This window comes from Alligator sinensis, unplaced genomic scaffold, assembly GCF_000455745.1.
Source record: "Alligator sinensis unplaced genomic scaffold, ASM45574v1 scaffold781_1, whole genome shotgun sequence".
Classification (NCBI taxonomy): domain Eukaryota; kingdom Metazoa; phylum Chordata; order Crocodylia; family Alligatoridae; genus Alligator; species Alligator sinensis.
The window spans coordinates 2025268-2035521 of record NW_005841845.1 but is presented as its reverse complement, the minus strand read 5'-3'; the positions used below and the strand labels follow the sequence as shown (position 1 = coordinate 2035521).

The following is a 10254-nucleotide window of genomic DNA, read 5'->3' as shown; positions in this document are numbered from 1 at the left end:
TTACCTCAGTTAGACAGGGCGCTTTGGGTAAATCTGACAGCTTTTATGGGACCAACTAAAATAGTTGGAAAAATTATTTGCAAGCTTTTGGGTACAAACACCCTTCTTCTGGCAGAGGGAGCATCCACAGTTGTTTTGCACTCTTCCAAAGGATGGGATATGCCATATCTTCCTTTTGTACTCTTCCTGGATGGCATATGCCGTACCATCCCTCCCTGGAACCTATCCGGAAAATCCTCAAACAGTTACGACCCGTACTAGAGGAAGACCCAATTCTTCGAGAGCTTCCCAGAACCACCCTCTACATAAGCACTGAACCTGATGATGATGGCCTCATTGTTGGAAGTTAATCAGTGAAGAATGGAAGACGCCGATTTCTTGGTTTCTTTTCATTGATGGCTCTTTAATTAGTAACAGATGAAAACACTTGGACTCCTACCAGTTCTTGCAGGTGCAACAAATATTGGAGTGGCACTTATTCCATTTTTGCTCCTTTTTTGTGTCTTTGTAAAAATATATATATTTGGCAGATGAGATTTTTATTTTTTTTTAAAGAGACATTCACAACAAATGGACTGCTTTGAGCACAAAGAAAGATCTGCTGGTGCACATTTCTCCTGGCTTGAACACTGACATTTCATAGCCAAAACTTAGGACAGCACCTGATATAAATATCAATATTATATACTATACAAAACCTTTATAGAAAAAAAATGCTGGAAAACACATATATGACTATACTGTGGCTCAGATCATTTCTTTTTTTTAAACAGAAAAAAAAATCACTTTCCTTCTTGTCAAGAAGACAAGAGGTAGGCAATTGTCAGGCAAAGAAACACAGTTACATTAAGACAATGGGACACAAGGCTAGTTAATAGGTTCTCCAAGCACTTAGGAGAAAGTCTCAAGTGTGAGCTCAATGGTCCGTCAGAGTTTACATGCTAAAAACCATCAAAGCACATGAATTGATCACAGTGAGGTGCCAATGTCTCTTAGTGGTATCTGCTGCTCCAAAGCAAAGAAGCACATCCGAAACACTGACTGCTGTTCCCTTAGGATTGCCTGCCTTCATTTCGGATCAAGACTTGTAGTACAGGAAGGTACGCAGCTCCCCACATCAATGGGGAGAACCTACATAGACTATAAACTTTGTCATGCGGTGCGAGTCTTCACAAGACGCAATGCTCCTCTGATAGCACAGTCCTGGGATGCTAAAACGCAGAACCTGAAAATCTTGATGTAAAGTAGCCCCCAATAATACAGAGAACATAAAGTTACTCTGCTAATCTTTCTGTAGCAGCAAGAGGAAGATGAGTCATGTCTTGCCACTCCACCAGATTTCCTTCTGCAAATCCTTCATCTGTTGCGTATGCTGCAAATCCTCCATGGGCTGGTCCATCCTCCGTGGCAAATCCTCCATGGGCAAGTCCTTCATGGGCTAGGAGGGATTTGCTGGTATACACAAAATAGGAAAAAAATCCCAATAAGAAGTGCAAAGCTGATACTGGCCTGGTTAGCAGCTGTCTGCTCCCAGGACCAACTCTTGCTGAGTCCGGACCATTTTAAATATGCTTTGGAAACACTGTGAAGTTCCCTTCATTGAGTAGGAGGAGATCTGTTTCCTGGGAGAAAAAACGGCTCTTGTAGAGATGGAGCAGTCCACTGGTATGGAATAACGCAGTTATGATTGTCCATATCCTATGCTGAAAAGGTGGTCTGTTGGCTTTCAACCCTGTAAACCCAGTAGAGATGTGCATGACATTGTAAATAGTGGGATGGTGGGGAACATTTTACTTAAATGCATTCAATCAACAATCATTTGCTCCATTGGGAACACATTCAGGGAAGCAGCTACCAGCAGTGAATTTGGTTCTGTATATGGAAGTTATTAGACCATTAATTTATGGGTAAAAAGCAAAAAAATGTGTGAAGACTGATTCAGGATTTGACGTCACTGACAGCTGCCTGGTCTGGAAAATTTTGGAAACACCGGAGGTCAGTCAGCTCTCAGTGCCCACTGATACCAAAAAAAGGTGCTGCAGACCTTGAACCCACAGCTTTGAGCCCTTAAAATGCAGTCTTTGTTCAGAGACGTCTTTGCAGTGAACGTGGATCCGGACTGCAGGCTGATTTAAGGCTTTGTGTGGAGACTTTCTGACAAAATCGGAGAAGCGTGAGCAGTTTTAACTGAGTTTTCTTTCCAGTGGCAGGGCTGTGGTCAGTCCCTAGACTCAGAATGATGTTGCAGGCTCCGAGGCCCAAACACAGAATAAAAATGGGTTGAAAAATGGGGTATGGACATTATACAGAAGACTCAGCACTACAGCCGAGATGGCAAGAAGGTGGGACTACAGAACCGGCTGGGCACACAGGAGCTGCCATGCTTCTTTGTGCCAGGGCTTCTAGCCCGCATGGATGGGCACATAGCCTGTCCTTCAAGGGCAGGGGCTATTAGAGACCACTGGCATGTTACACACACATGCACAGGCACACAAATACACACACGCACACACGTACTAGGCTCTGATCATACCCATGCATATCTCTGCTACAGTTATTGCTAGGGAGTGAAATGAACTCTTTCAACTAGGCATTTAATATATACAAAAAAGGATGAAAATAATGGAATGATCTGGTTCATGTTTGTGCACTGCTACTCTCTACGGGGTGGGTTCAGGATCTCTCCACTGCCAGCCACGGGCATAGCTGAGTTGCTCCATCAGCTCACGGAGCTGGGATGTGTGCCTCTGAGCCCAGAAGGTCTTTACTGGCTCCTTATGCAATGGGATGCCACGTGGCCAAGGTAAAGCGACACCTGGGAAGTCCTGGGTGGGCTGAGATCTGCTGATGGGGTAACAGTCCACTTCCTGTGTCTCTTACATCACTTTGACCATTGCATTACACATGCGTGCGCTCGTTTATTGTACTTTGTGAGGTCTTTCGCCATACACGTGCCTTCAAGCAGTGGGCATTGCAGCAGGTGTCGCATAATCTGAGGCTCCGTAGCCGCAGTCACAGGTGGTTGAACCAGTGGCATAGCCCCACTTCTTCGTTGGTTCCTTGGAGCGTCCACCTTCGGTACGTAGGCGGTTGAGACATCACCACCATGACCACGGTTCGTCCACCCTGATGGCGAGGACTCGGCCACTGGAATGTCCATTTTTCCACTCTCGGGTGTTTTCTTCAGCCTCTTGTTCCACATCTGTAGTCATGTCTCCTTGGTGTGGCATCGAGAGGTTGGGTGCCGGTGAGGAAGCTCCCACGTGACTTCAGATGTTTGTGTGCTGCGAGGCAGTGGTCTTGCATCTTCAGTTTACTGCAGAATCCACTGCAGGAAGGTGATGGTCACCCAAGCGATTCTGAGGACGTCGAGCCAAATGTATTTCCATTAGTGGGAGCAGCTGCATGAAAGTCAAAAGCATGGTGCTACTCCTGGCAGCATTGCACGTGGTCCATTATCTTGATTCTGCACCTCTCTGGCTCTCTCTGGGACTCCTGCCTTTCTACAGGTCAGCAGGTTTCTTCTCCATGTTCCCTCCTTCCTTTCTCAGGGTCCCAGGTAAGTTCAGCAAGTGAAGGCATATTGAGTCATGTCTCCAAGATTTTGCCCTCAGTATCTTGTGAGCCATGCTGTCTTTAGCCTGTAGTTTAAACAAGCCACAGCACACTGGAGCTAACGTACCTCTGGAAAAAAATGAACTTGAATTTCTTTGGCCTCAGGCACCAGGGAGTAAATTGCCAGGTGACACGCTATATAATGGACACACAAGAACTAATTCTTTTCCAACTGACACCAGCATGAGTTAGGGCTAATTCAAGGGAGGTCAGGAGAGGAAGACCATTTTCACCTCAGTGTGAGCAGAGGAAGCCAGGCCCAGGGCTTGAGTTTGAGAAACCAAGTTCCCATTCCCACGTGGGTTGTTGAACACGGCTCAGGGAGATGAGCAAGATGAAAGGTTCACCTGCAAGACGAGCAATTCAGATGCTGAAGCTACTGAGGAAGAACCAACGGTGAGCAGTTAAACCACAGCTATCATTTAAACACTGAAAGAGAAAGCTACTGCCAGAAGCAAAGCAGCATTCTCTGGGGGCATGCAACTTGGATGAATAAGATGATGTACGCTGTTTTTTAATCGGGTGTGAGAAGTAGGCACTCAAACTACTTACACTGAGAGATCACCGGGGAAAAGACTGGCACCCCTAGTTGAAGTGCACAGCATCGATACACGGACAATGCTGGACTTGTCTCCAAGTTCCAGACCTTTGTCCCTGGAAACAGCCCTGACGGGGGGATCCCCAAGGCTACACAAGGGTCATCCCCGGTGGAGGAGAGAAAGAAGTGGCTCTGGGGCAGGCACTGGGAACAGCAAACTTGACAGGTGCTTGAAGAAAGGCTCAAATCTTCCACAGGAGCAAGGTGGCTTTTGTGGCTGGAGAATGGCTTTATATTACCCCGGGGACATCTTCACATTTCTGACCAGGTCTTTGGCTCCACCAAAGAAGAGACCAATTGCAGACATTGCATCTCAAATTTGACAGCAAGCCTAGTGCATGCTGGGACTGGTGCTTATTCAATAGGCATTAATACTCTGGGCAGGCATCATTGATACCCGGTACTTAGCTACATATTTCACTCTCCAGACTCAGTGTCGGAGTTTAAGGAGATCCTTATAAAGCTGAGGATGCTGCAGTATGATAAAAAGGGGTGGTTGACAGGACTTGAAGGACATCAGGGGGCTCAGGGAGCAGTCCACAGTATGGGCATGTCTAAGATATCTTATTCCATTCAAGCCACTGGTTCTCTAAAAACAGCAAGTCCATAGAGACAGGGATGTCTTTCAACTCTGTTCAGCAACTCCTAATATTATTCCGGATTTTGCCCAGGCCATAATATGGCTTTTAAACAGTACATATTTCTATAAATTTCAAATCCCCAGCGCAGTCCTTCAAGACAGATTGTCCCAACATCCCATTGCGAGTTGGTTTGGTGCGATGCAGGCCAACTCCTCTTCAGGAAACCCTTCAGTGGCAAATCCTTTCCGTCATTTCTTTCTGCACGGGGAAAAGAAAAACAGATAAAACACTGTGTGCTGTTAAGGTGAAGTTTCAGCCAGCTGGAGGGCTACACAAAACACTGTTAGGGTCTGACCGTGCACTTCTAGCAGAGGTGGTTTGGGATGTTGGTTCTCTTGGGATGCGTCTACACAAGACGTTAACTGCGCAGTAGCCTAATAACACTGTGCATTAGCGTGCCGGGCAAAACCCATGCTAATACGCTACTGCTAATACGCTAATACGCTAGTGCTACTGCGTACTCCGCAGTAGCGCTGGTTACTGCGCATCAATTTAGTACTTGGTTATGCAAGTACTAAACTTAATGTGCCAAATGAAGGTGTAGACGCGCCCTTGGAGCTGTTTAATTTGTGACAGATTTGTTCTCTGGTATTTCCTCCCTCTATGTTACACAATCTCATCTCAGATTTAGTTTGTGAAGCCTACACAAGCTGTAACCGAGCAGAACAGCTCAGGCCACAGACAGAGCATGCATCACAACTCACAAACTTGGGCTCTCGTCTTGGCTGTGCTGCTGAGAGACCTAAAACGTCCCTTCCTCTCCCTGTGGGTCTGTTCTCCCTTGTCTGCCTTCTCTATCGAGACTACAAGCTTTTTGGGGTGGGGGTTGTCTCCCACTGTATTGACGGCAGCTAACTCAAAGAGGCTGTGATTGCCGACAGGCCGCATTGCAATACAAAGAATAACCAAGTGGTCATAATCGAGGGCAGTGGGGAAGCTTCCTGCTAAACCACTGATGACTGCAGGTGCCAATATATCAGTTATCTGGATCCTCTCAAGAAAGGATAACACTGACCCTAACAACCAGAGAGCAAGGACTACAGCATAGCCTTCCAAATAAACTCCCTTTGTTCAGTGCCGTTAGGGGGTCTTGTCCTGATATTGCAAATTCACTTAGACCCTAAATCAACGCCCGCCGTTTTGAAATACGAACAAAAAACGCTGCTGAGATCAAATAAAGTTCAATATAAACTGAGCTGGTTGGTTTTATTACGGGTCATGTTCTCGTTCCTCATGGGAACTCAGAGCTGCATTCAAAGGTTATCCTTGACCCGAGGTTTCCCTAAAATCGCTATATCAAGCTCTTTCACACACAAGGCAAAGAACCAGAAACACCAACAACTGCTACAGGTAAAAGCAGGTGAAGCGAGGGTTCTGCAAATGCCCTGCCGTTACAACCATCAGGATTGACTTGGTTAATACCATATTTGCTCGGAAACAAGAATAAAATATAAAACTGGTTTTGGGGATGGGAGAGCGGAGGAAAGATTTTTCTAGAGATGTGGCTGCATAGAGCAGGGACAGAGCCCAATCTTCAGCTGACTCGCTCTCCTTTTTCTGCTTAACTAAAGCTGAAATCTTAGCTGCTGCGGAAGACTGGGCTCCACGAGGGGATCCACGCTTTTGAAAATAGCTAAAGAGTCTCCGAAGCTATGAAATAAGAGGAAAGACACCAAAACCAGCTGGCAGGCAGCAAAACTGCCCTAAAAACAGTGAGCTTGGTTAGTGGAATACCAAGACCATTAAAAAGGAGAGATGCTCGTTAAGGCCTCTGGAGTAAAGATAGATGAGCTATTAATCAATTGGGTGCCTCAGTTGCCTGAATAGCAAGGCTGTAGCTGCACTGTGGAGCAGGAATCAAAGCAGGGGACTTCTATCTCAGTTAGAAAATCGGCTTAATAGTGCACCCCAGTTTTGCAGGACTGGTGTTTGGGGAGAGAATGTGTGGGCTGTATGTGGAAAGATACAAAAATACAGGATCATGTCCCGTGCTACAGAAGAAGGCAACACCCTACGATCCTTTCCTAGCTGACACAGGGTAGAAATGTCTTCCTAACCCCAAATTCATTGATGGCTCTGACCTGGAGTGGAATACCAAGACTTTCTTGCCAGGAACCTGAGTTTTCTAAGCGCTCGCAGAAGCGTCAGTGCATCGCAGCTTTAGTGATGGCCAACAGCTAATGCTTTTGAAGAAAATAAAAGAAAGAAAAAAAAACAGAAGCCAGTAGTATTCATAAAAAGAAAGAGAAATCCTTCCTGGCTCCTATAGACAATCAGAAAAAGCCCTGAAGCCTGGGATTAGCCAACAGCTACCACCGTACAAGCAAGCTGCCTCTGTTCTCCAGTCTGGGCATTGCAAATCCTTGATCCCACATATCGCACATGCTGAATCCTGAAGCCCAAACCCCCTGGTCCCACCAAACTATCCCTTCCCTAAATATCTCCAGTTCAGTCTTCAAGTGATGCAGGTTCTTTGCCCTCATGGCTTGGGCTTTAACTTTGATAGCTTGAAATCCTCTTCCAATTTCCAAGCTACTTTGGTTCATAGCCAGTTTGCAGCTCTTTGATCTTATGCTAGCATTGGTTTTTTTGGCCTGAAAAGCTTTCCTCCCCCCGCTCTTATTTATTCATGGACGTTCATACTCAGTTATTCGTGTGTCTGTTGCCTTCAAGAGGTCATTTCCAACCTGGTCGTTCACTCACCCGACAAGGCGATAGGCTGCAGTCATGTCCCCCTTTGGCCTTCGCTTTGCTAAGCGAACCAGGCCAGGCTCTTCTGGTTCACCTCTCCCTCTGAATAAATCCTTACTCCCCACTTTATTTGCCATCCTGCTTTACTCCTCAATAGGAATACAGATGTCTAAATCTGGCCCTGAGAAATAGTGGCCCATCACCGTCTACATAAATCTTCTGCCTTTCTGATTCATTTAGTCTATAAGGTGCGTCGTTACCCTGCCTTCTGTCTGACTTCAGACTAACACGGGTAACTATCTCTCTCGAGATTACTTTGCCTTTCACTTGCCTCTACTAGGGTGCATTTAAGAGTTTCTAGGTACACCCTTAAAATTTCAGTATAACATTTAAGTACATATTAAGATATGGGATTTAAGCATGTGCTTAACTGCTTCATTGAGCCAGGGTCTGAGCGACTGAATCCTTCAAGTTTTCTAAATGCTCATGAAGCACAGAAGGTACTGAACAAATGCATGTCCATAGAGTACAAAGCTGCAAGAGACCTTTGCAATGATGCTCTCTGACCTCCTTCATGTGACGCAGGGCAGAGGACTGCTCCAAGTTAATTCTCATGTGAGCTAGAGCAGGTCTCGTATCGATTTAAACATCAGTGACAAAGAAACTGCTATGAACTTTGGTAAACTGCTCCAAGTGCTAATTAGGGTGACAAAAGCTTGTGCTTGGTTTCTATCCAGATGTGTCCTGACCTTTTTCATGATACTTTTGTCCCCTAGATTGTCAAGTTCCTTTTCCGAAATGGATATATTTGCTAAAGGGTAATGTGGTCACACTTTACCTTCTCTATATTAAGCTAAGCAGATTGAGGTCCTCGAGTCTCTCACAATGGACTACCATAGACCTTGTACACTGAGGTCTATGATAGCCCACTAACATCAATGGACTGTGGATCAACCCTTCTGAGTCCAGTCCCCCACAGTATCTAGTTATTCTTGCAAGACAATGGACACCTTCAACTCACGTTACAATTACTTAGCATAGAGCGGTCTAAGACCATTGAGCTGATTCTGCAAATCACTTAGATTATACATTAAAAATGCTTCTGTTCTACTTTGGCCTTATCCTGAGATCATTATCATGAGGAAACGGGTTCATATCCAAACTTCTCCCTTCTTCCATTGTTCAGCGGCTCTTTCTGAGCCTGTTCTGACTCGGCATGAAGTCAACAAGAATCTTTCTACGGACTTTCACTGGAGTTCGATGAGACCCTGTACTCTTCCTGGCCAGTGTGGAGGTGCTCGTCCTCCAGCCCACGGGCCAAATGCAGCCCACAGAGCCAAGGCATCTGGCCCATGGGGTCCCCAGGTGTCAGGAAATTTGACAGCAGGGGAGTGGTGGCAATTAATATGGCATCCACCCCATTGCTGAATTCCCAAACCCCAAGCAGCACGTCAGAATTGGGTCAGACCCCTTTCCCTTCGTGCAGCTGGATGGGGACTGGGCCAGTCCCCCTCTCCATGCCCATGGGCTCGGTTGGGGCCAGGGCAAGACCCCTTCTCTACACCCCCCGCTCAGGGCCAGGTCAAAACCCTTTCCCCTGCAGTGCTGGGTGAGGGCTGAGCTGTCCTCTGCTCCCCTCCGCACAGCTCGATGAGGCCCTGCCATGCCTGCCCCTGGTTTTGAATCAAGACCCCCAGATGGATCCGGCCCATGCATGGGCTGGACATTGCCCACGGCACTGGAGGCAGTTGGCAAAACCCCTTGGCATGAAACATTTGATTATAAAAGCAGGTTTTCCTAGCTTGTGGTCTCCCTTCCAAAGCAGCAGGCCGTGATGCATGGTTTACGTCCAGGTCCTGCACATGCAAATGTTTACTCTGGGTGCTGGGGTAGTGGGCTTCTAATCTTACAACCATTGGACAGAAAGATTTATCTCATGCCCAAATTGGTAAAATGATCACTGAATAAATATATGTCAAGTTAACGATCTGACTTCTTTAAGAGGAAGCCCAAGAGAGAACCACCGCTCATACAGAACTTTGGGAGCTCGGTAGGCAATTAGCACTGCAAAATAAATCACCAGAGGAAAAGAAATCTGTATTCACAGATGCCCCTTTTAGAATATTAAATGCAGAGCACGGAGCACTAATTACTTGCTGGAGGTTTATAGTCATTAAAAGGGGTCATTACCGAGCTAGAAGAAGAAACATTATTTATGTGGCACACAAATACACACCAAGACATCATGGTATCATTAAAGGGGTACTTTTAATAGCCACAGAAGTGAAGACATTTTAAGACTGGAAGCTCTCATTTCATCCCAAAAGTGATCAGGTCAAGTGAAAAGTCACAAAAGACCTCAGTATAACTCCAAGATCAGAGGAAAAAAAATTCCCCCCTCACTTCCGTTGTTTTGTGCACACACACACACACACACACATATACACACATGCATACACACACGCGCATACATACACACACACATACACATACACACATGCACATATACACACACATACACACGTATACACACATGCATATATACACACACATGCATCTACACACGTATACACACATGCATACACACACACACACACACATACACACATGCACACACACACACATACACACATGCATATATACACACATATGTCACAACCCAATGATTTTAGTGCCTCGGCACGATGGAATTTTCCCGCCACATGAGAG

The 10254-nt window shown here is 46.0% G+C and overlaps 1 protein-coding gene across 7 annotated transcripts in view; it reads right to left on the bottom strand.

Annotated features, from left to right (window-relative positions):
- Positions 1 to 384: 384 nt before the first annotated feature.
- The window catches only part of MOB3C (MOB kinase activator 3C), an 82416-nt gene continuing 72546 nt past the window's right edge, over positions 385 to 10254 (bottom strand). For 6 of the 7 annotated variants that reach the window (XM_025206456.1, XM_025206446.1, XM_025206465.1 and 3 more), the window contains exon 4: positions 385 to 5052. In XM_025206456.1, the coding sequence (XP_025062241.1) occupies positions 5023 to 5052 (30 nt within the window). In that variant the 3' untranslated portion in view covers positions 385 to 5022. The remainder of the gene's footprint in view (positions 5053 to 10254) is intronic. The other variant, XR_003094514.1, reaches the window with a different exon arrangement.